This window comes from Eleutherodactylus coqui, chromosome 2 (genome assembly GCF_035609145.1).
Source record: "Eleutherodactylus coqui strain aEleCoq1 chromosome 2, aEleCoq1.hap1, whole genome shotgun sequence".
NCBI lineage: Eukaryota > Metazoa > Chordata > Amphibia > Anura > Eleutherodactylidae > Eleutherodactylus > Eleutherodactylus coqui.
Window position 1 is genome coordinate 36,680,003 of NC_089838.1, and position 27,125 is coordinate 36,707,127.

General features: G+C 44.0%; 1 protein-coding gene and 1 long non-coding RNA gene across 7 annotated transcripts in view; both read left to right on the forward strand.

Moving 5' to 3' along the window:
- Nucleotides 1-169: 169 nt before the first annotated feature.
- Nucleotides 170-5,202, forward strand: LOC136611231 (uncharacterized). Its single transcript, XR_010790238.1, has 2 exons — nt 170-2,168; nt 2,528-5,202. It is a non-coding gene; the product is annotated as an uncharacterized lncRNA (long non-coding RNA).
- A 4,128-nt stretch (nt 5,203-9,330) lies between these two features.
- Nucleotides 9,331-27,125, forward strand: part of LOC136611232 (leukotriene C4 synthase-like) — a 56,219-nt gene continuing 38,424 nt past the window's right edge. The window contains exons 1-5 of one of the 6 annotated variants that reach the window (XM_066590577.1): nt 9,332-9,853; nt 10,077-10,258; nt 10,366-10,388; nt 14,209-14,327; nt 16,825-16,924. In XM_066590577.1, coding sequence (XP_066446674.1) covers nt 14,270-14,327; nt 16,825-16,924 — 158 coding nt within the window. In that variant the 5' untranslated portion in view covers nt 9,332-9,853; nt 10,077-10,258; nt 10,366-10,388; nt 14,209-14,269. Of the gene's footprint in view, nt 9,854-10,076; nt 10,259-10,365; nt 10,389-14,208; nt 14,328-16,824; nt 16,925-27,125 lie in introns of all 6 variants that reach the window. The other 5 variants (XM_066590575.1, XM_066590579.1, XM_066590580.1 and 2 more) reach the window with 5 other exon arrangements.

Below are 27,125 nucleotides of genomic sequence, written 5' to 3' on the forward strand. Positions count from 1 at the left end.
ACCCGAAGGCAGAAGACCCTTCTGCGCAAGCGCGTCAAATCGTGCGATTAGACGGAGTCATGGAGACGGGGACGCCAGCGCAGGGAAGGTAAGTGAATAACTTCTGTATGGCTCATAATTAATGCACGATGTATATTACAAAGTGCATTAATATGGCCATACAGAAGTGCTTAACCCCACTTGCTTTCGCGAGACAACTGCTTTAACAGTCAGTGTAAAAAGTGTGAGACAAGTGGGTATAGTGTTCTATGAAATTTTTTTTTTTTTATTATTCCTCTGAAGCTCATCTTACTAAGTTTAGCGCTTTCTCAACTGGCAACATTTAATTTAATACAAAAATTCATTATGGAGGCAATGCTCCACCCCGACTACTTTGGGGATGTCAAATGGTTGGTTTCCTTGTTGGAACTTTGTCTTAAGTTGTTAATGCCATAACACTAGGAGGAGAAGACAGATAAACCTGCTTATTATTTCTTTAGAATAAACCAGAGGTTTCTATTTTACTTTAAGTGGCAGCACATTTTGCTTACCCCTCACCAGTCCAGGGTTCTTCACCACTGTGCCTTTTTGAAGCTGTGTAAGAAGACTCCTAATGTTACAGCTCATGGTTACCATGCAATATTAAAAGGGTTTATCCACCACTTGAAATTGCTACACAACCATTCTTGTCCTTACTGGTTGCAGCTGACCAGGACATGTGATTGCTCCAGCCAATCATTGGCTGTAGAAGGTCACTGCTGGTGCCAGCTATTGGTTGCAGAAGTCGCATGTCTTCGTCGGCAGCTAGGAAGGGCAGATCAGTTGAGAAGCAATTTTAAGTGGAGAGATATCCCCTTTAAGACCGTTTTTGTTGGGACCCTTTAAATTCTTTATTACAAGCTGTTTAAATATTGATCTCAGTCACTGGACTCGTACTAATGTATGTGTAAAGTTTTACAGTTCACAATTTTTTACTTTTTTCCTCTAATGAACAATGGGGATTTCATGTTGGGGATTTCATGTTTGGGCTTAAAGCGGTTGTTCACTCCTGAACTAGGGGCTTATCAGGATGGGTCATCAATAATTCGGAATCCCCAGCAATCGGCTGTTCTGTCCATTTGTACAGCGGTTGGAAGCAGAAAGCTCCATTTACACTGCAGCTGCACAGGCTGGTATTGCAGGCATGACTCCCGTTGAATTCAGCGGGAACAGCATCTGCAATAGCAACCCAGGCAGCTGCCAAGTATGTGGGGCTGTGAGCTATTAGTAGACCTTGCTGATCAACTATTAATAATCTGTTCTGAGCATAGGTCATCAGTACTGCAGAAGTGGACAACCCCTTTAAATTACTTTAGTCATTTTTTTGCTCCCCCCCCCCTATTATCTGTATTGATTATGCAAGTTAGATCAGCCATAGTAACAGTCTTGGAGCCTGGCCATACGAGATTTTCATTTACTTTTTGCACTGAGTATTTGCAAGTAAACCGATTCTTGATAGCTTAAAGTGTTCCTACAATTATAAGCAACTTTCCAAAAAAATCAACAGTACAATTCACTGATCAGATCAGTACACAGAAGGCAGAAAGGAGATGGTTGTTCAGTCTCTCTCGATGTAGCTGCTGCCCAGAATTCTATGGAGAGGCGTTGAGATGGGAGATGAGCTATTGTAAGGTCTCCCATACACAGTGCAGAACGCTGCTCCCCCTATATCTCACACATAGAAGCAGCAGCATTATAAAGCATCACTGAGCAGTGTAGTTGTGAATTCGGCACTGGGTTAAGATGGAAAACTTAATAGAAGCAACGGTGTCTGCATATCATTCTGCAGCTGCTCCCTTTTCCTCCACTCTCCATAGACTTCTATGGACAGGAACGATAACCTGACTTGTATAGCAACTCCTGTGTACAGATTTCCATTAAAATCCATCAGTGGAGGAGGAGATGAGTAACTGGAGAAATGGGGTTTTCTGGATTAAGATGTATTGCAAGGCTTCTTTGCTTCTATTGATTTGTAGAAAGTTATAATTGGAGGTAGACTTTAAGGTGTCCATATACATTAGACAAATCTCTGCTAATTTCACTTATTCTAGTGCAGTCGACTACAGATTAGTGTGTTTGGGCGTCTTTCCAACTCTCAGATTTATGTTACTTGATGAGAAAAATGGCTGTCGGTGAAATCCCCTTTTTAGGCCGCCTGCAGACGAGCGGAAATCCCGCCGCGGGATTTCCCGCGGGATTTCCGCCGCTGAAAGTCTGCATAGGAGTGCATTACAATACGCACTCCTATGCAGACGGCCGCGGTTTGGCCGCGCGAAATCTCGCGCGGCAAACAAACCGCGGCATGTTCTAATTTTGTGCGGAGCACGCACTCACCTGGCCGCCGGCTCCGGTCTGCGCATGCGCCGGCTGCGCGGCAGCCGGCACATCAAAGAGCCGGGGCCGCCAGGCGCGGGTGAGTACGCGCTCGCCCCTGCAGGCTCTGGGGTCGGATCGCGCGGCGAGATTTCTCGCTGCCGGATCCGACCCGCTCGTCTGCAGGCGGCCTTAGGGTTACACAAATAATCCAACTTTAAGGTATATGTGACAGCTGATTTTAATATACCACTTGCATTGTTTAGACAGTGATGGATATAGATCAATGGCATCTGTGGAAAAGGATAGGCCAACCCAAACTAAAAATTGGAGACCTCCCATTCATCCAGTACTTGGCCATTTCCAACATTCCTAATAATCTGAGCGAAACTGCATTTACCCTCTAGCCAAGAAGAGTGGTTTGATGTCCCCATTGTGAGCATCCCATACCCCTTGCTAACTTCAACCGGTTTTGAGATGTACATTTAAAAAGGGGAGCGTATGATGAGACTGTTTTGTGGATCCGAATCCACATTAACGAGACTAAGGTTGACTCCGATCCCCATTCCACGTACACTAATGAGGGATGAATGTTTTTGAATCATGACTGCAAAATAGTTGTCAGAAAGGACTTTTTTTTGGGCTGCCAGAAAACTGTAGAAGTGGCGGTATTCGTGGCGGTATTCGTATCTACGTTACACAAGGCTTTTCTTGAGCCTTATCTGGAAGGAGTGACGAAACCATCAATGTTTAGCAACTTTTTTTTTTTTTGTGATCTGCTGTGATAAAGGGATTAATTCCGCTTTTGCTCTGTGCTTCTTCCTGTAGATAACTCTTATTTCAGCTTGTGAGTAGATTTCCACAGTTGTTGTTGTTTTGGCTGTCATCTATAGGAAAAAAGAATTCCTGTAAAGGCCCTTTTACAACGGCCGATAATTGTTAGGATTTCCGCTATCCATCAGGAATCTGAATGATCGGCACCGATTCAAAAACCAACAAGAATTTATTTTCTAATTGTTCATCCAGTTTATGCATACATACAAACTGAGCGATGATCGGCCCATGGAAACCATCTATGAGCACCTGCCTCTTTACTGTGAATGGAGGCCAGCAGACCGGTGCGATCCGCGGTACGCCCCACCTCCATTCAGAGCGATCCCGTGTTAAAGCACAGGATTGATTAGCGCTTTGGTGACTGTTGGGCATCTGTAGCACCTGACGAGTCATCCCGCGTAAAAGGACCCCAATGCATATCCACCAGTATTTAGCAATTCTTCACCTTCAGCTGGGAATGTATGAGACTTCACAACCAGGTGGTACCAATATATGCCAACTAGACATTAACGCTTGAATGGGGAGGCATTAGTGAATCGACTGGCTTAATAATGAGATATTAGTAATAAGTGATAAATGGTGGTTTATAGTAAAACGGCTGTTTCTATTGGTTGTGCAGAAAGTCCAGAAGACAACCAAATCTCTAGAATAGCCAGGGAATATGTAAATCACTGGTACAGCTGTATTGCCCGCCCATCATGAAGGATATCATTCAGTTTACTTTGTTTTGGAGAGAAGTGTTCCACTATTGAACAAGACACTAGTCGTAATGCAAAGTATAGTATAATAAAGTCTTATGCAATCAAAGATTTAATGTTGTCATGGTCAATATCACAAGAACATATGCGATTAAAGGTGGCGGGGTTGAGTGTCCTTCAAAAACCGCGAAGGGCTCAAAAGCCTTTAACTGCCATGTAAAAGGCCCTCAGTTCTGCAACATGGTGACTATTTTTGATTTTGAGTACAAGTAGCAATAATTACCCTTCATGTAGGTCCAACATGGTGGAAAAAGGACTATGCCCATAGGCGCTTACAACCTAAAGAACGGTCAACAGTTATTAACAGTAACTCAATCCTGGTAGGTTTCATGAGGACATGGCCATATTCCCTAGGCTTTTGCTTTCGTCCTACTGACTTAACTAGTAGATCTGCATCAGGACATAATATGACTTGGCAAAGTCCCAAAGTTTAGTGTTTTCTTAAAAAATGTGTTGTCGGTGCACTGGTGTGGGCTTCAAAAAAAAAATGGGCAAAACCCCATATGCAAGGCTGCCAGTGTGGGAATACTTATAGCCATTTTCATGCACTGAGAGGTCTTGTTCAGAGGTCTGTAAAATAAGCGAAGTACACAGACTGTGTATGAAATTAAAAGTATTTTTGAACTAGCTTAATTTTTTTTGTTTTGTTGGTCAACCTTTTGATGTTTTGTCTTGTCGATGTTTCTGCCAGTATCTCCACTCATTTCAATCCTCTTCCCCCGATTTTATGCACCAATACACATTTAGCAATAACTGATGTTTGTAAGGGGGGTTGTGCATGGTTCTAAAGCAGAATGGGGTAGGGAATCGTTATCACTGTGGAGCATAAAACACTTACTAGTACTGCGGGCGCACAGGTAATAATTGCCTGCCGATTAGTAAGCAAGTGGTAACTGCTTCCTAGTGGCCGACAATACTTCTGTTTCTCCTCTGAATACACTTCCTCTGTAAATAATCGTTTACAGTTTTATATGAAAATATAAAAAAAAATTAGATCCTGACTGTATATTTTTTAACTTTTTTAATAGATTTTAAAATAAACTGTAATTCTTTATATATATTTTTCCCTGTGTCTAGGGGAATGTATGTAACTTTTTTTTTTTTTTTTCCCTCCCTTGCTTGTAAATGGAGATGACTTTCTGAACATTGGCCTTTTTTCTCTTTTGAAAATGTGTTAAAACAGTACTTTATTCTTGTACCACAGATATCATGGCTTACTGAAGAGAGAAAATCCACTTATGTTCTGGCATTCAAAAAAATAAAGTATTTTGCTAGAGTATTTCCGTGGTGTTTGTGTCTTATTGGCTTCAGAGGAAGTTCAGTTTGAGTCAATTCTTACTACTTCAAAAGTTTTTGTAGAGATGAACCTCTCAAGGTGCTTTTATTTAGATTTTTAGTTTTATTTAGGACGATCTACAATATATAACATTCTACACTTTAAATCTCTGACAAGGACAAAAAACTATATTGTATTACTAAATGTATTTAAAATAAAACTTTGATAAAATTGAAAAAAATGTAATTGTTGAAGCTCTGCTCCATTCTGCAAAGTTATTCATGTAATGAATAGAAAGAAGAATGCAGATAAAAATGAGCTATGAAAAAACTGTTCCTGCCAAATTTATAACGGTTACATTTTATGATTGTAAAGACTAAAAAAAGGTCCTTTTAAAGCTTTTAGACTTTACTTGCTTTTTAAAAAATGTTTTGCTCTTTCTCCTTGACAATGTGAATTTTTCAGTAGGAATCAAATAAGTTTATAATTTCTTTTTGATTAAAGATTATGCCCCAATTACCTTTACTATTTCCCCGCCCCCTACACACACACACTCCACTTCAGTTGGCTGTGTCAAGCCCCACATGGCTCAATGCTCTCATCACAAGGCCACTTTTATGTAGTTCATCTGGTGGTGTTAGATACTCTGCTTCGTACAATGATTTTTTTCACTACTCAGTGATCAAATTTTAGCACTCTTATTGCCTTCCTGAAGTCTTACCTTTCTGTTTCTTTTATACACCAATGCCACTTGAACTAGTCATCTGCTGTTGTCCGTGTTAAGGCGCAGTTTTGTGTTCAAACTCCACAACTGGAGTCACCGACGTTGTTCCCCTGCAATTTGCTTGGCTGTGCACTGCTTGTTCATCAGAACGATTCCTGACATCCTCCTCTGGTCCTTTTTCATTGACAAGTTAACATTCCTTTTGGTGGTCTTCCTCAGTCACACCATTCTCTGTATACACTCCAAACCATTGCGCAAGAAAACACCGCAAGGTTGGCAATACAATACTGGCCCCGGCTAGTCTAGCACTGATTGAACAGTCCTTGTTCATATTTACTCAGATCACTTAATTTTTCCATTCTAATGTAGATTCATACTGGAACTGATCCACGCAAAACTTTCTTGCTTAAGCCCTATTTACACGCAACGATCATCACTCAAAATTCATTTAAACAATGGTTTTTGAGCGATAATCATTGTGTGTAAACTCTTCCATCTTTCACTCCCGCTGAACGATGATTTTTTTTAGATGAACATAAAATCTGTCCTTCAGCTGGAGAGATAGCAGGGACCCCACGCTGTGTTCTCCACGGGAGCAGCTGATTACATTTGTATTTAGCTGACAATCCATGCAAAAACACTGACCGCATGCTGGGATTTGCAAACTGCTGCTGGAGGCTCATTTACATGCAAATGAAGCTGATAAAGTGCTAACGGCATTAGTGCTTCATTAGTACTTTATACAAAATGATCGTTTGAAAGATTCTTTGTGTGTAAATGAGCCTTTAATCTTATGATGAGCTCAAGGATCACAGGTCTAATTTCCATACAGGGAAGCTCCAATCATGAAATTGACACCATATGACCTGTGCACTATATTGGGGAGTAAAAAGGATCAACAGGCTACTGTGTCATCCAACATTATGCCAGTCCTGAACATTATTCTTCTTCTTCACAACTGGGATATAGACCTTGGATCTACTTCCAGAAGGGGGGTAAGTGATTGCCTTAACCTTAGAGTCACAATAGATGAATAATCTGATGGGTTACCTATACCTGCATGAAGTTGTATGTTTAGGATTGCATTGCGTAGAACATTATACGGTTGAATTACTGTCTGAATGAATTAATCCTGTGGACTGGTAATCAATAGCTGATTAGCAGTGATTCACTACCTGAGCTCAAAACCAATCAGCTGTTTGCCGATCCAACTTTCAGCCTATATAGAGAAGAAAGCAGAATAGTACTACAGACACAACTCCGCTTTACTTCAATGGTAGCTCTGTCTGCAATACCACACTGGGCCACTATACATTGTAGAAACCTATGGTGTGACAGTTGGATTGGTGAATAATTTGCTGGGGTCCCAGGCAGGGGACCCCACTGATCAGATATTGATGACTTATGCTATGCGTAGCGCATCAAAAATTTTTTAAAGCTGAAAGTCCCTTTTAATGCAAGTAGTGCAGGATATGGATATTGATCATGTTCTTGCACTGGCCATTAATTAGTTTTAGGCTTACAAATCAGTGACTAATATGTATTATTTTGGCCGCCTTTTTTATGTTCTTTGTATATATGGGGGATTTCATGTGAATGTCACCTACAGTGGGGGGAAAAAGTATTTAGTCAGATACCAATTGTACAAGTTCTCCCACTTAAAAAGATGAGAGGCCTGTAATTGACATCATAGGTAGACCTCAACTATGAGACAACATGAGAAAACACATCCAGAAAATCACATTCTCTGATTTTTAATGAATTTATTTGCAAATGATTGTGGAAAATAAGTATTTGGTAACCTACAAACAAGCAAGATTTCTGGGTCTCACAGACCTGTATGTTCTTCATTAAGAGGCTCTTCTGTCCTCCACTCATTACCTGTAGTAATGGCACCTGTTTGAACCTGTTATCAGTATAAAAGACACCTGTCCACAACCTCAAGCAGTCACACTCCAAACTCCACTATGGTGAAGACCAAAGAGCTGTCGAAGGACACCAGAAACAAAATTGTAGTCCTGCACCAGACTGGGAAGACTGAATCTGAAATAGGCAAGCAGCTTGGTGTGAAGAAATCAACTGCGGGAGCAATAATTAGAAAAGGGAAGAGATACAAGACCACTGAATCTCCCTCGATCTGGGGCTCCACGCAAGATCCCATCCTGTGGGGTCAAAATGATCACAAGAACGGTGAGCAAAAATCCCAGAACCACACGGGGAAACCTAGAGAATGACCTGCAGAGATCTGGGACCAATGTAACAAAGGCTACCATCAGTAACACTACGCCGCCAGGGACTTAGATCCTGCAGTGCCAGACATGTCCCCCTGCTTAAGGCAATACATGTCCGGGCCGACTGAAGTTTGCTAGAAAGCATTTGGGTGATCCAGAAGAGTATTGGGAGAATGTCATATGGTCAGATGAAATCAAAGTAGAACTGTTTGGCAGAAACGCAACTCGTCGTGTTTGGAGGAGAAAGAATACGGAGTTGCATCCAAAGAGCACCATACCTACTGCGAAGCATGGGGGTGGCAACATCATGCTTTGGGGCTGTTTCTCTGTAAAGGGACCAGGACGACTGATCCGTATACATGAAAGAAGGAATGGGGCCATGTATCGTGAGATTTTGAGTGCAAACCTCCTTCCATCAGCAAGGGCACGGAAGATGAGACGTGGCTGGGTCTTTCAGCATGACAATGATCCCAAGCACACTGCCAGGGCAACAAAGGAGTGGCTTCGTAAAAAGCATTTCAAGGTCCTGGAGTGGCCTAGCCAGTCTCCAGATCTCAACCCTATAGAAAACCTTTGGATGGAGTTGAAAGGCCGTGTTGCCCAGCGACAGCCCCAAAACATCACTGCTCTTGAGGAGATCTGCATGGAGGAATGGGCCAAAATACCAGCCACAGTGTGTGCTAACCTTGTGAGGACTTGCAGAAAACGTTTGACCTCTGTCATTGCCAATAAAGGATATATAAGAAAGTATTGAGATGAAGTTTTGTTATTGACCAAATACTTTATTTTCCACCATAATTTGCAAATAAATTCGTTAAAAATCAGACAATGTGATTTTCTGGATGCGTTTTCTCATGTTGTCTCTCATAGTTGAGGTCCATCTATGATGTCAATTACAGGCCTCTCATCTTTTTAAGTGGGAGAACTTGTACAATTGGTATCTGACTAAATCCTTTTCCCTCCACTGTATATACTGAACAGTAGGTGACATCTGTGGCAATTTGCACGAAATCTGCAATAGAATAGAGCCTGCTGATTATTGTAAGATCTGCATTTGAAGGTTAAAATCAATATGGGAGGTGGGGCTGCTGGTTTTTTGTTTTTTTTTTGTAGTGCATCGGCATGGAAAAAAAAACTATCCGCAATCTACCAATTAAAAAAAAAATCAATTTGACGATGACTTGCAGTGTATCTCCTTTTGAAAACCGCATGAAAAATCCGCATGTGCCGTGCATATGAGGCCATAGGATACCGTTTTTTTACCTGGTGGCAGGATCTATAGTTTCCAGCAGCAGTCGGCACTGACAGATCATCGCTGCCATGGCTCTACTTTTTGTCATTGATAACAATAGTATCAAGAATACCACAAAAACATGCAGGTTCTGTGTTTTTCAGGAGTGAGCTGCTGAGTTTTAGCGCCTCTTATATTTTCAGCCTGGATGCAGAACCCTCCAAGTACACTGATGTGAGCCTGGGGCAGGCACACCTACAGCATTGTGGAGGGGAAGCTACTCCTACAGTAAACACTCAGCGAGTGACAGGCTTGCAGTGATCGATCCTTCCTAATAGAAGTCTTACTTCTGCACCCAGATCTAGGAGCTGCATGCCTGCCTAAGGTGAAGTCCTAAACCTACAGGTCCGATTGCAGGTGATCTCCGTGCCCTGTGGACTGACGATCGCCCCAGTCAGATGAAACAAGGTCTTATTGTTTGATATTGGAATGTTTGTTCTGGATGATATTTTTGTTTTCATTGATTTGTTTGAAGCTCTCCTCTCACCCAGACAGCAGTCCATGAGCGCTCTGATCTCCATCTGCACATTGCAAGTCCTATTCTTGGCTGTAAATACTTCTCTTTTTCTTTTTTTTCTCCCTTTATCAAAAACCTTGTCTGCACCATCTCTGTGGTGTCGGTCTCTTGCAGGATGTTATCTAGCAATCTAGACCAGAGCAGACTTATAGGGTGTTCCATCTAAACCCATGTAGAAGCTTGATGCGGTACTGCACAGGGCGAACGTGCTTACAGATTTCCTTCAAGAGCTTTGAAGACGACTTTCGCTTGAATTGATCTACTTTCTGGAGTTCTATCAGACACTGAGGCGTCAGGTACGTTTTGGACACAAGAACATGTAGTGATTTTGAAACTTTTTTTTTTTTTCATGATGACACACGGCCTGAAAAATGTAGCTTAATGAATGGGTCTTTCTTTGCAGGTTTTGCTACTGTTAACTTAGGGGTAAGTACAATACAACAGCCAGAGAAGAAGGAGCAGGTCAAGACAGGCAGACAAAGCTGTCCTGTTCCTACCTTCTGCTCACTAGTGATCCATACCTACCTGTTAGGGGTTATTGAATGATGGGGAAGTGGTGTAATAGTGTTAAAGACCGTCATCATTACAGAGGTTCAGGGATACTGTAACTGTAAATCAGGTAAAAACGACCTATTTATGACTTGGTCACATCTGTAACCTTTTCATTTTGTATTGTACATGGTCTTCTGTTTCAGCGCTTTAATCCCTGTCGTATGGCACACATGTCGAACACAAGGCCCGCCACCTTATTTTATGTGGCCCGCCAGCCATGCACTAAACTTTAAAGGAATTCTACTCCCCCCTGCCTGCAGTTTGGGTCCGGCGGAGTCTGTGACTACGGATGTCTGCGCTAAGATGAAAGGTCCGCGACCACAGACTCTGCAGTGGCTGCCGCTGGACTGCAGCTGCACGCAGGTCGCGTGTAAAGCCAGTAGTTATGATGCCCGGGCAGAGGCCAATAGGGGGGTTGCTACTGGCATCTAGCTGGGAAGCATCCCAGAGGGGGCACAATTACTACTGTGGTCACTATGGGGGTCACTATTAATGCTCGTTCACATGAACGCTATGCAAATATGCAGGTTTCCTCCGTATTCACTGCATATTTTCCCTTCAATAGCCTATTGCAGTGCGCCATGCGCATCAAAATAGCTCATGTCACGTATATTTTTAAAGGTGATTGCATGAAAAAATATGCTCATGTGAATGAACCCATTGAAATCAATGGGTTCTATTCACTGTGAATTGCGTTCGCAGATATGCTTTATGTGAATAAGCCTTTACCGTGCAATTTTACAATCGGCCTATTGAAGGCAATAAGGCTGATGTGGCCCTCGGTGAAAATGAGTTTGGTGCCCCTACAGTATGGTGGTGGTATGAATGTGTTTTGTCTGACAGACTTATTTGTGTATACAGTAGCGTGGAGTGAGCAGAGTAAGTACAGGATGTCTTTACTGCATATGGCAGCATTATTTGTGGGTACAATATATGCTACTATTTGCATACAGTATATGACACTATTGCTTGTGTGCCCCATATGGTGGCATTGGCATAAAGTTAAGTGTACGATGTGATGAATTTTATATATACTGTGATAATCTCTATGTACAGTATATGGAAACATTTGCATGTATTGTTTGGCAGCATTATTTGTGTACAGTATATGGCAGCATTAAGGCCTCATGTCCAGCGCCCGCATGGTTTTCCTGTTCAGAATCCCGCAACGGATTTCACCCGTCCCGCAGATGTGAGGCCAAAAAAGCCATTATTCTCACCTGTCCGAACGCTGCGGGGCTCTCCTATGTACAGGCCGGATCTTCTTTCTTCTGCACGGTGGATGCGCTCGTGCCTTCTTTTTTTTTTGTTTTTAAACTCCTGCCTGTCCACGGCATGGACGCAGTGAAAGCTGAGGGTGTGTTTTGCGGATTCAGACTGCTTTCATTGGCTTGAATGGAAGCCGTAGGAGCGGTCTCTGCTGGAAAACCGCATAAAAATGGAGCATGCTGCGGTTGTTTTCCCGCGCGTGCGATTATTAGATCAGCAGGTGTTTAATTACCTGCGGGTGCCCAATGATTCCCAATGAGCACCGGAGACCCGCGTGGATTTAAAAAAAACAATTTATGCCATGGACATGAGGCCTAAGGGTTGTCTGTTTTACTATTGATGACCTATCCTTATGATGGATCTCCAATAGTTGATCGGCAGGGCTCTGCGGTTCTGGATTTCTGCTGATCAGTTCTTCACCGGGCCCCTTGTTGGTGTAGGCAGCTCTAGAAGCAGATAGAGCTGTCAATATTGCAGCAGCCGGCTTGGTACTACCGGCACAGCTTCCATTGGTGGTGAGATTTTTGCATTGCATTATGCCTATCATGAGGCAACTCAACTGCGTCTAAAAAGTGCATGCCCGAGTATAGATCCATTCAACCCCCCTCTGTACAAAATCCTGTGTATGTTCCTGCCTTGTCTGAGTCTACCCAATGGACACAACGAAGTATTAACATTGTAAGCTGAAGCTTGTATATGGAGGTTTCAGAAATGTTAGAGATTTGTTTTATTCTCCCTTTTAGCACACAAATGTCTCTATTCAATGTATTGAGGTCTATTATCTACCGAGGTATATTAGGGATAAGCTAAACTGTAGACTTTACCACCGATTAGGAGGAATACAGCAGCTATTTGGCTTTATTAATGGTCGTTTTTTGGCTCCGAAAAGGCAAGTAAGGGAGTAAGAGGGCCGGGCTATGGTGTGACTGTGTAGGTAGGTCTCTGCTGGCTTTGCACAGTGGATATGTCACATTCTTCCTAGTACAGCTGTTCACGTTCTGTCATGTTGCAGGGGGTTAGAAGTCCGATACCATCTTGAAAGCTGCTGTCTTTACTAAAACAGAACTTGACCATCTTCTTCATTAATAAGACCCAAGTATTATTTTTGAAGCCCCATTAATTCCTTCTATTACATACATTCCAAATTAAGTTGTAGGATCTGTCAGATATATTGCCACTTAGCAGAATCAAAAACCTCTTAAGGCCGAATGCACACGGCAGGTCTGGATTCCGACAGCGGAATCCAACTCTGACCGTGGCCGGTGACCCCGCGTACCTGTCGTCATCTTTCTTTTTCTAAACTGTGGATCGTCCAGCCGTCGCACATGTGTAATACAGAATTTCCCAAGCCAATAGGCGATGATGCAGGTACCTGCGGCCAATCCAGAATTGACATTAGGCTGCAGGTTCGGACAGCTTCCACTGACTTCAATAGAAGCCGTCCATGCAGAGCCTGCACAGAAATGGAGCGTGCAGTGGTTTTTTTTATCCGCAAGTGGATACCACAATTTTGTATGAGGAATCGCTTTTCCATAGCATGTTATGGGTGGTATTTGCTGCGGAATCCGGACACAGACGCCTGATCTGAATTCCACAATGCAAATCTGCCCGTGTGCAGGTGGCCTAATGCAACTCAAGGACCTACCTGTAGATCAAGGGAATAAAACTTACAGCACCACAGTAATTGCGGATATAGTGCCGTACATGAGGTTCGGGTGTTACATTCGGAATACAGATTAAAAGCTTGGTCGACTTTATTTGCCTGAAGATCTGTAATTCCCTTCTGCTTATAATTAGTGGGCCAGTAATGAGATCCTTGTATCACCGCTGTGATGTGTTTTGCAAGAACCTTCTACATTGTGTCATTGAGGTCCTGAGCGTAGATCAGTATTTATTCTTAATAATTCGTTTAACCAATAATCACAGTGGTCTTAACTCCAGGCAAGGGTGGGTGCAGAGAACCCCCATATAAGACTATATGCTATATAAGTATATGTGCCCCTTGCTTTGGAATAGCTCAGCATAGAGCAGACCCTTTATGTCTCTTAAACTCCCCTAGTGACTGTGAACCATTATCATTAGGTCAGTTCATGCCATCTGACAGAAAATTGCTTTCGTGGTGGCAGAGATGCCCCTCACATACCAGCTGTGCAGGGGCATAGGGGCTCACTATGTTCTCCGTGCCACCAATAATGAAAGGCTCGTGTCACTGTCTAGTAATGGAACATTTTACTTTAATCAGAGTCTTGTAAAAGAGGAAGTCGCATGGGGTAAATCATGTAAAGCAGTTGGTCCTCTGTCACCTATTTGTATTGTAATCAACCATTTTTACATATAGACAAACAGCCCATTTTTCCTCGTAGCTTTGATCTTGTGACAAACAATCTTCATGTTTTTCTTCTGGGTTCCGCTTGTCTGAAAATAGTCTGTGTCTCGAATCCTCCAAAAACGACCAGAGTACCTTGGATCCAGGCAGCGCCTACAACATGCGAGAACAGGTGGCTCAGCTAGCTTTTGTGACCATAGTGGCCGTCCTGGAACAAGGTAATCCTATGTCATCTATGTGGTTACATGGCTCTACAGTATGGGGAATGCAGATTGTATGACTGCGCTCCATTGTATCTGGGTCTACTGGAATATGATGAACTGAGATACCCTACAAGAGGCAGAGTATACACTATGAGTATATATATTGTACAGTCCGACAATATTACAGTTCAGTAATGGACGGCAGCCGAGGCAGCTCGTTAGAATCTTTAAATATGTTTTCTGGTAATAAACATTTCAGCAGATGCAAAGCTGCTATTTTTAAGAGTGAGGCAGCACTTCATGCTAATCATTAGCATGGATTACCCCATTATGAGGTTCTGCAGCAGCTTCATATCGTATTATGAAGTCACTACGAAATGCAGATTGTACGTACTTTAAAACTTTTTCTGATGCAGTTTCAGGTCAGTCAATTTGTAATGGCATGAAACTTCCATTCCTTCTACATAAAGAGCTTCTGCAGAAGCTCAGCCACTATATAAGTATACAGCTTATATGTGATGGGTATTTATATAAAAATACACAACACCTGAAGGCCGTCCTAGTTGTTTTTGGACAGAATGAATATTTTGCAACTAGGTAGAATACATGCAAATGGTGCATTCGGGAGAGTGTTTGCGTATGTACGCTCACTGTTAATAAAAACAATAAGCCCCCAGAAGAAGAAATTTTGCAGCAAAACTCGGCATGCGGTTCCATCTCAGGCAGATCTGTAAATGATGAGAGTTGTGTGATTAGATGAATGGTCTTGCCACCTGAGACCCTAAAAGTGTTTCCCCCCTTGGCCTATAAGAGGCTCTCGGAGGCCCCTTGTGTGCAGTAACCTCTCCTTCCGCTTGTGTAGAGCTTGTTGACCACTAGACGCCTCTACAACGCAGAGAAGAGATTTCACCCAGTTACCAGAGTCTGAGAGGGGGCACACTACTGGGATGTGAAAATCTGGATGGTTACACTGATGAACTGCTGCCACCTGGGCCGTTCTAACCAGAATGTTAGGTGTTGGGACCAGTGATTGTGTGAGGGCACACAAGGTGATCGGGCTCAGGAGGCCTTTGACAGACCAGCAGTAGAGAAGATCACTTGATCATCTGACAAGCACAAGCATTTCCAACTGTTTTGTTGTCCGAATCATTTCCAAGCGCTTGGCTGAAGGACATTGGGTCTCATGTCGTCCATTGTTTACTACCTTTACCACCAATAACCATTTCCGCTGTTTGCAGTGGTGTCATGAACAATTAAACTGGACGCTACGGACTGTAACAGGGTTGTCTTCAGAGACAAATCCAGCTTTAGTTTGGGCGCCGGCGACGACCATATTCGCATCTGGAGACCTAGGGGTGAGCACCTTAATCCTGCCTTTACTGTGGAGCGGCACACTGCCCCCTGCTGGTGTGATGGTCTGGGGGGCCATCACATAAGACAGTTTGTCTTCCTTAGTAGTCGTACAAGGGACAATGACAGCTTAGTAATATGTTCAGGATAACATGACTAAGAATGATAAAATGACTGAGAATGGTGGTGAGGTTGGGGAAGAGTGTTGTAGTGATGTGAGGGGAGAAGCCGAGTACAACCAGCCAGGGGTGGGGGGAGAGTGGACAGCAGTCACTGCCTAGTACTAGTCCTGCATATTCATCATTGCACTCTGAGCATGCTCGGAGTGTGGAAAAATGTAGCAGTCACAGCCCAGTTCTACAGTCCTGGTTTTTGTCTGCTCTCTCCCTTCCACTCCTGGCTGGCTCTAGTTAGCGTCTCCCCAGTTCTGCTTTCTATGCTTTCCATGCTCTGAGCATGCATGGAGTGCACCGATGAATACGACCTATGTCTGCTGAGCAAAACCACATGCAGATTTTTCATTTCACCCAGTTTGAGCCATCTGGATGAAAGGCCAACTCCAACCAGTGGAGTTACTTGCAAACAGCTTACTATGTATGTGTGTATATGTAATATGCTTATTGTATGGCTTGATGGGATAAGCTCTGTAAATACCAGGAAATAAAGCGCCGTTTTAACATATTAGTGAGCACAGAGGAGGGTCTCGCTGCTTCTCACTGGACCCGCCGAACCTCTGAGAACCAGTGCTTTTGATTTTCGGCACGCTGGAATGCTTGCAGCAGGGGGCCCAGCTGCTAGGGGACTCTAAGCACAGGTCAAGTAGTGCAGCTCTGGGTGGTCACCTCATTAGGACCCTCCTATTATTCAGAGCTCACCACTGATTTTGTTGAAAGCTGTGAAATGCCTCATTTTCTCTCTGCGGGAATATTTAACACTTGCTGCCAGATTCCACTACAGCGGATGGTTGGGGGCTCATTTAACTAAATCTAATTGTCCAAACACATGGATACTTGGGCCATGTTCACACAGGGAAGATTTACTGCATATTTTTAGTGTGGGTTCCACACTAAAAACTTTTGTAGTCACATACGGTATAATGTTAATGACTTGGGTAAAGTTGAGCTTAGAAAACAAATCAGCAATTTTTTTTTTCTTTTTACAGCATATTTCTCCATGGAAGTCATATGGGCACGTAGAAAATACACTGTTTCGCCTCCAAACACTTCAGGGCATCCAACGTTCGACAGGATTTTCCGCGCACAGTAAGTTTTTGTATGGTTTTACACATTTATACAGGAATGAAATGGAAAATTGTTTGCACAGACCAACAGCGCTCTGTATAATGTGGGTGCAAGTGTGCGATCCCAATCTAAACACTTTTACAAAGAACAGCTCTGCACTCCAGAGGAAATTTCTCATTCATCTTGATATTTGATAGGCACAGTACTTCATGAAGAAAACCGCATCAGGGGTACCAAAAGCACAATATTCACAGCTTAACCCCTTATTACCATGTCATGCCTCACAGGGCAGGTTTGTTAAATGAGTCAACAATAAAATAAAAACCTCGGAAGATTTCAGATAACAGCCCACTCAGTGCTCCGCATGTTTCAGCACTAGAGCTATCCACGGAAATCATACAGGGTTTAACTGCATGGTCAGTGCAGCAAGCCCCAGAGATTTTCCAGGCGTGCCACTAAAGGGGTTAAAAGTGTTTCATCTTTATTGTGTGCATAAGCTGACAACTAGAGATGAGCGAGTATACTCGCTAAGGCACATTACTCAAGCAAGTAGTGCCTTAGCCGAGTATCTCCCTGCTTGTCTCTAAAGATTCTGGGGCCGGCGCAGGTGACAGGTGAGTTGCGGCGGGGAGCGGGTGGGAGAGAGGGAGATCTCCCCTCCGTTCCTCCCCGCTCTCCACCGCCGGCCCCCCGAATCTTTAGAGACGAGCGGGAAGATACTCGGCTAAGGCACTACTCACTTGAGTAATGTGTCTTAGCGAGTATACTCGCTCATCTCTACTGACAACGTTTCGACTGCTTCACGCAGTCTTTATCCAGTCAAGGTGTGAGTATTGTGCTTTTCGTACCCCTGATATAGCTTTCTTCATGTTTTGTGGATCGCAGATCCAGATCCATTTTATGAGCCAGCATCATTCACCTGATATATGAAGCCTCCCCTCAAATTCTGAGGTACGTTCTAGTGCTGCTACCATTGCATATTTATTGATATTTGATAGGGCAATCACGACTCGTGTCATGTTTCGGTTCTTATTTAGAAGATCCTTGACAAACCCTACAGATCGTAATGTACAGAAGACACACATCCAAATCGATACTGCATGTCAGAAAACAAAAATATTTTTCTTGTTTAGTCACTAGTTGTTCTAGTCAATAACAGGAGGGATGATGGTATTGTACTTTTAAAGTGCATTCTATACCTGCCCTGGTTATAACTGTCGCTGTCCTGTTCAGCTTGCCAACTTACTTTTATTGCAGCATGCATAGTATGCTAATCACATGCCTGGAGTCACTGAGGCAGAGCCCAGTCCTCCTAGATTGACAACCCCTTGTGCTTGTGATGTCAGCGCTAGCCTGCTTCCATACTACTTCTATGTCTGTTCACTTGTACCCTCCGGTCATGGGGAAAGAGAACTGAGGTATATCCAGCTCCGCTTAATAGGCCCAATGTACAGCCCAGAGTGTAGAAGCCAAGGGATCATGGATGGGCGACTGTTGACCTCACAAGCACGGGGGTTGTCAGTAAAGGAGGACTGGGCGCCACCCAAACAGGGATTCCGTGACTCAAGAAGGCTTCAGCTCCACCTCAGTGACTCCAGGGATGCGATTAGCATACTGCACACACTGAAATAAAAAGTTGTCATTTGATGGACAGATTAGGAGAATTACTGCAACTTTTTAGCTAAGTGGATGTGTACTGATTGATGCCATATCTGTCCACTTTGGATACTTTGGTCTCTAGGTGCACATTGTTTATCGGCTTATCTCTGCATGTTTATCTGTATAGTTGCTCGCCACGTGAATCGATATTTTACCTATATGGATTGTGTTTGTTTTGAGTGGATTACTTATTAATGCATATGAAACATTTATCCATGCCTCCCCACCTTCTCAATTATACACAAAGCTGCAAAGGGGAGCAAACTGGGCGATTGCCCCTGGATTCCCAAGCGCTGGACATGGGAGTCAAGACCTATGTAGCGGAAGGAACATAAAATTAAATTAAAAAAAAAACAGCTAACAGATTTTACTCACCTCTCACTCCTCCCGCTGGTATTTTGATCATGTGACTGCGTTATTCTGGAATTGAGGAGAGACCGCAGTTGCACGAAACAGAGGGAAGCGTGAGGTGAGCTGGCCCACAGCTGAGCAGACAGCGGGGTAGATTAGGGCCTTGTCACAGGACTCTATCATCTCCTCCCCTGGGGGTAGAACGGGACCCGTCCAAGTTACTGCTGGAGGAGTTTCACAGGGTAACCCAAATAGTAGTTTACCTTAATGTCCTTTTGTCACTCGTGATGCCACCGTTCCTTCCTCTGAGGTGAAGTCTGACTTTGCAAATAAAGAGTCCACACACAGGGGTAACTTTTTCTGAGCAGAACCGGGAACGGTCGGTTGAGACCGTTGACTGGTGTTAATGTTCAACTGTCCAAACAACTTGATATACACATGCCATCAGGACACTGGTGCAAACACAGTGGTGTGACAGAGAGGAATCACAGAATTACAGACGAGTCCACAGTCCAAGTTATCTGTGGGGTTCTGTTCCTGGCCACTCTCCTTCTCTCACTCTCTAACTCTCTACCTGTCAATACTCACGTTTAAAGTAGGGTACTCAGCGCTGCATGGCAGCTCCTCTCAGTCTCTCAGTCCTCTAGGTCAACAGCAGGAAGGCCTGGATGAATTGGGCCCAGGGCACACACAAGGCAATCGCTCAGCCTCTTCCATTTTAGGACTCCTCGTAGGACAAAGCATAAGTTCTCTTGCTCACTAGAAGTCTTTCAGTTCTTCAGACTCCAGCCAACTTGCAGACTAACCTTTGCAACTAGAACCACTGACTAACTTTCCTCACCTCGCATCCTAGCATACACATATATAAAACATGATCACGTGACACACAAGAAGATACATTTTTTGGACATAACCCAGAGAGTAACCCATTCAGTGCTGCAGAGGTGCAATGCACATCAAATTCACTCACATAGAAGACACTGACTACACAAATGCACAAGACAAACTCACTCGTACTTATGGAGGGGCCCCGTTAACTCTGGGCCACTACAGGTAAAATCTTTTTTGTTGGGGTATTGAGACTGGAAGCATAACAGGGCCTTGTAAACACTGGGACATAATAAGGGGGCCATTATTTAAGACAAAAAAATTGTATTTGCATAATCACATTTTTCTTTATTTAAACTTTACCTTTTCGTTCTTGTCCTTCAAATGGACTTGAAGATTCGATCATCCAATTTTACTGCACTAGACTACTTATCCATGTGTTCCAACCATTGCAGATTTGGCAGGACAGTTCCAGATTTGGTGAGGAGGATATCCGAGGGTGTGGCATAGTGTCAAAAGGGGTGTGGCCTATATTTAAAAATTTCCACTACAGTTCCTCTTTTCCTTGCTCAAAGTTTGGGAGGTATGTTCATCTGCTTGGTTGATAGTGGTGAGTGTATTAGCTCATCAATGCACATGAACTGTTTTTGATTCATTGTGGTAGGTGCATGTGGTTGCCAATATTTGGTACAGTTTTGGTGTTTATTTGGGATATAACACCCATATTAACCTTACTGCTAGAGAAATGTATTGGGATATTTTTAGCTTTTTGATTCATTGCACTTTTTGTTTTATACCTACCTATGATCGTTCATAGGTGGCAGAAATGATGCAGGTTTTCCACAGCAGAAAATTTTGCAGCAAAACCCACAGCATCTCTGCGTCAAAACCATTGGGGCAGATTTTGACTCAAAATCAATTGCGGATCCGCAGCTGATTTCGACCCACCGCTCCTCTCTCCTCACAATCAGCAGACCCTCACCCAGCAACTGCGACCACCAGTCAGATGATGCGTTCACGTCTGCATCACCTGACTGGGGTCCACGCTGCTTAGTAGTGGTTGCTGGATGAGGGATGTGAGGGGCGCTGCAGTGAGGGGCTGCTAATTGCGAGGTAGGAGCAGCGGCAGGCTGACATTAGCTGCAGATCCACAACTGATTTCGAGTCAAAATCTACATTAAATGTCTGACAGCCGAAGACCCGACCTGATCCTGCCTGATAGCAGCCCGGGATCAAGCGCTGTATATTTACCATGCTTGGTCCTTAAGGGGTTTAATACAGGTTATATATGAGGTACTTATTTGCCAGTGGGCGCACGCTTCATGATAGTTTGTATGTTGCGGATCAATGACACATTATTTCAAATAACATAATATAACTAATCTGTCGAGCTGAATAGGCTACCGCTAGTCTTAGCAAGAAGACATGTAGAATGTACTCTTCAGGCGTCCTACCATCATACCCCCTTTCACTCATATAAGATTGACCAGGACGAAGTTAGTGGAATTGTCCCATATTGTCTAGTACATGTGATAAGGGTCCTGTTGCTATATATCGTCCCATGTTTACTTGTGACCAATATTGGTTCGACCATTCCACCATCTAGTATTATGGGATTACCCTCTACATCTTATTACATCTGCTAATGTCCCCATAATATAATCTAGTTATTTTATGTTAATACTCTGTGCTCATAATACACTTGGCTGTTTGTTACATATGCTGCCCATCCCCTTCTTTACTGCGCCAAATTCCTCTAGGTCTATGCTGTGTTATTAGTCTGTTTTATGTGGACTATGCATTATGGATCAATTCCACTAACTTTCAGTTCTGCCTAATCCTATACAAGTGAGGTGTGCACTCGTGTTAGTATTCCTAAGCAACATCTTGCGATTATGGATGACCGTATGCATGTGATAAACCATATATAACTAATAGGCACCACTGTTGTGTGACTGTATGATTTGTGTATTCTGTATGTATTTGTGTTGTGGCATGCAGCAGTCATTTGCATACATGCATGCAGCATATTATCTGCAGGGTTTGACAAAGGTCTGCTACATAAGGACCCAAATGTCACAAGTGGGAATGCCCTATAACAGTGGTGGCGAACCTATGGCACGCGTGCCAGAGGCGGCACTCAGAGCCTTCCCAGCTGGCACTCGCCGCCGTCGGCTGCTCACCACATTAGTAAATACCAGCAGGGGTGCCGCAGCTCCCCTGCTGGTATTCACTCAGCAGCGCTGCTAGAGGCGCTGATCCCGGCGCACACTGTGATGTCAGTGTGCAGCCGGGATCCTCCTCCCCCCTTCACTGACGTCTCCTACTTGGTTCCGCGAGAGCAGGGGAAGGGAGGAGGTGTCTGGCAGCACATCACAGTGTGCTCCAGGGATCAGTTGCAGCAACAGTGCCAAGCAGAGGAGGTGGGTGGGTGGAATTTGGGTCTCAGAGGGGGGGGGGGGGGGGCTCTTACTACAGGGGCCACTGTGGGATGTCGCTATTACTACTGGGGGCCACTGTGGGATGTCACTATTACTACTGGCTACTGTGAGATGTCACTATTACTACCGGGGACGCTGTGAAGTGTCACTATTACTACTGGGGACCACTGTGGGGTGTCACTATTACCGCTGGGGCCACTGTGGGATGTCACTATTACCACCGAGACTACTGTGTGGTGTCACTATTACTACTGGGGGGCCACTGTGGGATGTCACTATTACAACTGGGGCCACGGTGCGCTGTCACTATTACCGATGGGGCCGCCGTGCGGGGTCACTATAACCACAAAAGCCGCTCTGGGGTAGTCACTATTGGCGCTGGGGCTTCTCTGGGGTTGTCACTCTTACTGCTGGGGCAGCTCTGGGGGGGTCAATATCACTGCTGGGATATGTTTACACGAGGTGGAAATGCTGCAGAATGTCCTCAGCGGAAATTTCCATGGCAAATTCCACAGCATTTCAGCATCCAAAAGAAGTCAAAATCTGTACCCAGTCTATTTTGAAACAGCCTTGTCCTTTTAAGAACGACGGAAGTAAAAATCATACGTTGTGATAAGCCCCGCCCCCTGACATGTTGGCACTTTACAATAAATTAGTGGGTTTTGAGTTGCAATTTGGGCACTCGGTCTCTAAAAGGTTCGCCATCACTGCCCTATAATATCGAGCTGCTAGAAATTTCATCTGGAATGAGGTTCTTCTTTGTAAAAATATAAAGTTAATGATGTAACTGAGGCTAGCGCAATCATTCTCAGGCCTCATATCCACGGCACACGCGGATTTCCAGTGCAGAAATTACTTTCAAATGCTTGCCGGCAATCGTGGATGCACTGCGGATCGTCCGCGTGGAAAAAAAATCGCAAGCCTAAAGTGACTGCCTTCTGCCTCCTCCCCACCTTCCTGGTTGTTCTCCAAGCAACCAGAGGGGTATCTGCCTACAAATCCGCAACTGAATTGCAGATCGCTCACTTCCATAGAGATTAATGGAGTCCCTCCACACGGTGTCCGCGCTGAAATGGAGCATGCTGCGATTTATGTCCAGCATGGGTCATCTGCAAATCAAATCCACATGTGTTAATTATGGTGCGGACGCCCCATGCTTCCCTATGGGCGGCGGCTTGAACTGCGGATCTTTCGCAATTCAAATCTGCCCATGGACACTGGGCCTAAGCCTGTCATAGGACAAAGGGAGTCTTAATGGGACCGTGACCTCCTGCAGAATCCCCATGCATTAAAAAAATAAATAAATAAAAAGCGTCACTCCAGCTATAATAAAAGGCAAAGAGACCTTAACCAACATGTACCTGATACATTGTGCTTGGCTCATATGGAGCACTGAAGTTACATTCCCACCATTCACTTCTATAGTGTCTGATGTGGAATTACTTTATACAGCTCCTATCCAAGTCTGTTGGAGCCATGAATACAGTGTGACCAGAGTCGGGAGGGGTATTGTCTCTCCTTAGGGAGAGCACCTAGAAGGTGAGTGAGGAGACTTATAAGCCCATGTAGGCTCCTTTGGGAGTTATGACCAGTTACTTCTTTATGGCACAAGTCAAGTGTCACTACAGAAGGTTATAAAGAGATGTTGGCGAGGGCCTTCATATCATTGCTGCTGGGGATTTAGGGTCGAGTTGTTGCCAATTTGTGTATTTCATAAATAGCTTCCATATTTTATAGTGGTTAACCTCCTTTATATCAATTCCTCTAACTTCTAACCTAGAAGAGTGAAGGTTAATACAAAAATATCTAAAAAGGAAGAGGCGGTTTCCCTCAGAGACTAAAACTATAAATTACTACCAAGTATAACCATGCTAATATTTGACATCTATCACAAAAGCTCACATTGAATATAACTGGCGACAGATTTTTTTTTTCTTCTATAGAATTACCATATATACTCGAGTATTAGCCGACCCGAGTATAAGCAGAGACAATGAGTTTTACTACAAAAAACTGGTAAAACCTATTGACTCAAGTATAAGCCGAGCTATACTCGAGTATATACTGGGTAAAAAAAAGCCCTCCATACTCCCCTCCCACTGAGCGTCTGTGTGGCAAGCTGCTCTAGAATTCTCCCCGTTGTCATCTCCCTGCTCAGCTTTCAAATCCCCCCCATCAGCGCTATGTAAGTAAGCGCTGTGATTGGATCAAGCGCCAGTCATTCACTCATTGGCTGTGAATGATCGATCGCCGGCTGTGATTGGCTGGCGCTTGTTCCAATCACAGCATTAATGGACAGCCGGGAGAATTCAAGCAGCTTGCCACATCACTGCCGGGAACAGAGGAATTCAAGCAGCGTGCCGCACCACTGCCGGGGACACAGACGCCGGCTGGGAGGTGAGTATTGAGTTGTTTTTTTTTATTAACCCTTCCCTGATTCGAGTATAAGCCGAGGGGGGCTTTTTCAGCCAAAAATATGTGCTGAAAAACTAGGCTTATACTCGAATATAAATATATATACCGTATATACCGGCGTATAAGACGACTTTTGAACCCCGAAAAATCTGCTCTGCAGTCGGGGGTCGTCTTATGCGCCGGTAATACAAAAAAAAAAAAGTGTAAAAAAAAAAAATTTTATTACTCACCTCCCACGGCGTCCTGTCGCGCTCCGGCAGGATGTCGCTCGCTCCGGCAGGCTGTCGCTCGCTCCTCGTCCCCGCCGCAGCATAGCTTTCTGAATGCGGGGCTTGAAATCCCCGCTTCCAGAAAGCTAATACACACGCCGGCAGCCATGACAGCATTGAATGGCTGTGATTGGCTAAAGCACACGTGGCTTCAGCCAATCACACTATTCAATGACATCATTGAATGGCTGTGATTGGCTGAAGGCGCACGTGTTAGCAATCACACCCATTCAATGATGTCATTGAATAGTGTGATTGGCTGAAGCCACGTGTGCTTTAGCCAATCACAGCCATTCAATGCTGTCATGGCTGCCGGCGTGTGTATTAGCTTTCTGGAAGCGGGGATTTCAAGCCCCACATTCAGAAAGCTATGCTGCGGCGGGGACGAGGAGCGAGCGACAGCCTGCCGGAGCGAGCGACATCCTGCCGGAGCGCGACAGGACGCCGGGGGAGGTGAGTAATAAAATTTTTTTTTTTTTCTCCACTGAATACCGGCGTATAAGGTGACAGTTGGGGGGTCGTCTTATACGCCCCGTCGCCTTATACGCCGGTATATACAGTATATATATATATATATATATATATATATATATATATATATAGTACCTATGACTCAAAAAAGCCAGTGTGTTACCAAGTTATATCAGATAGTAGTTGACAGGAACAGTGATATTTGGATACTAGTTTGCAGCATGGTATAAGTATAAGGAGCCAGAAATTCCTAATTAAGACCTAAAAGCAGTTTTCTGGTGTTTAGCAGATGATGTTAATGAACTTCTCCAAGCTAGATAACCTTCTGTGCACTGCAGTCCCCCATGTCTCTTGTTTGTGTCCTCAAAAACATTAATTAAGACATATTAAAAGCTTCACCAAATTGCCAGAATCTCGCACGCATTAAGGCTGGGCTCACACAACTGTATTAGAATTGTGTGTTACGTGGGCTCTGTACGCACATGTGATACATAGTGGCTCACAGGCAATCAATTACATTATCTTACGCAGTTCCACTCACATTAGCGTGTCTGATTTTACGCAATCTGTGAGTGCAAGATAGAACGCAGCATGTTCTATTTTGCCACTTATATACGTGAGATAGAGCCCATCGTTCTCTATTGTCGTGTATATACCTGCAGCCCATAAGCGCCATTGCTAAGCTGCGGTGCGGGAAATATAAACGAAAAAAATCAATTAATCAGGTGTACTGTGCATGACCGCCTACATAAGTCCGCGGTCATGCTCAGTACAATTTTGCCGCCATACACAGGGTCACAGCCGGGTTCACAGCTGTAAAAATGCTTCGGGAGCCCTGCGGCGTTTTACTCTTACGGCCGTGTAAGCCCGGCCAAAGTGGGTTGTCTTGTCAGTGCAACCCTTTCTTTAAGAAGCTGCCTTAAGGCCCTTTTACACGGGATGCCTACTGAGAACGACAAGTGAGCAATATTTTTGTTTCACACTGAATGAATTTTGAGCGGTAATCGTTGCGTGTAAACGGGGTCTTATCAGCTATAAAGGAAATTCAGTCTAACATGCCAGATGTTCAAATGTATGGGCACCAGTAATAGTACATGGCCAAGGCCATCAGGGTGGGAGGTGCTCTTACATAATGGCTTTCCCCTGTAGCTGATAAAGGGGGTTGTGCCCCCCCCCCCCCCATGATGCGCCTATGCTCTGAATGGTTATATAGACAAGCCTTTTATGGTACATTCAAACAGTGTAAATGATACTCATGGTCTGCAGCATTGACAGTACAAGTCATGAGGATAACACACGCTAACGCTGTAAAGCTCCTCCATTGATTGAAATGGGGCTTCTCAGACAAGAGTTCGAAAACAGCATTTCTAATGCTGCGATTTTTTTCTAACGCTGTCTGCTATATTTTAGTGCGTTTCAGCACTTTTTAATGCACCTCATGACCCATTGTAATATTGAGCGCATTAAAACAACGCTGTTGAATGCGTTTGAAAACTCTTTAAAATGTGGCGTTTTAACAGATGCCTGTGTGAGAGCAGCCTAATACTTTAATATTGATGACCTATCCAATTGGTGAGGATCCCTCCCTGGGCAGCTGAATGAAAGGGCTAGGGTTCCGCAACAAACGCCCCATCCCCTTTATTGTTTGCCAGTGCACAGCGCAGTACATGTGATAGTGGCTTTTCCTAGTACTGCAACTTAGTCTGATTCAAGTGAATGGGTCTGTGCTGCACAGCCATCACCAAATGTGCAGTGCTGTGCCTTGGTAAGCAATGAAAGGGTTGCAAT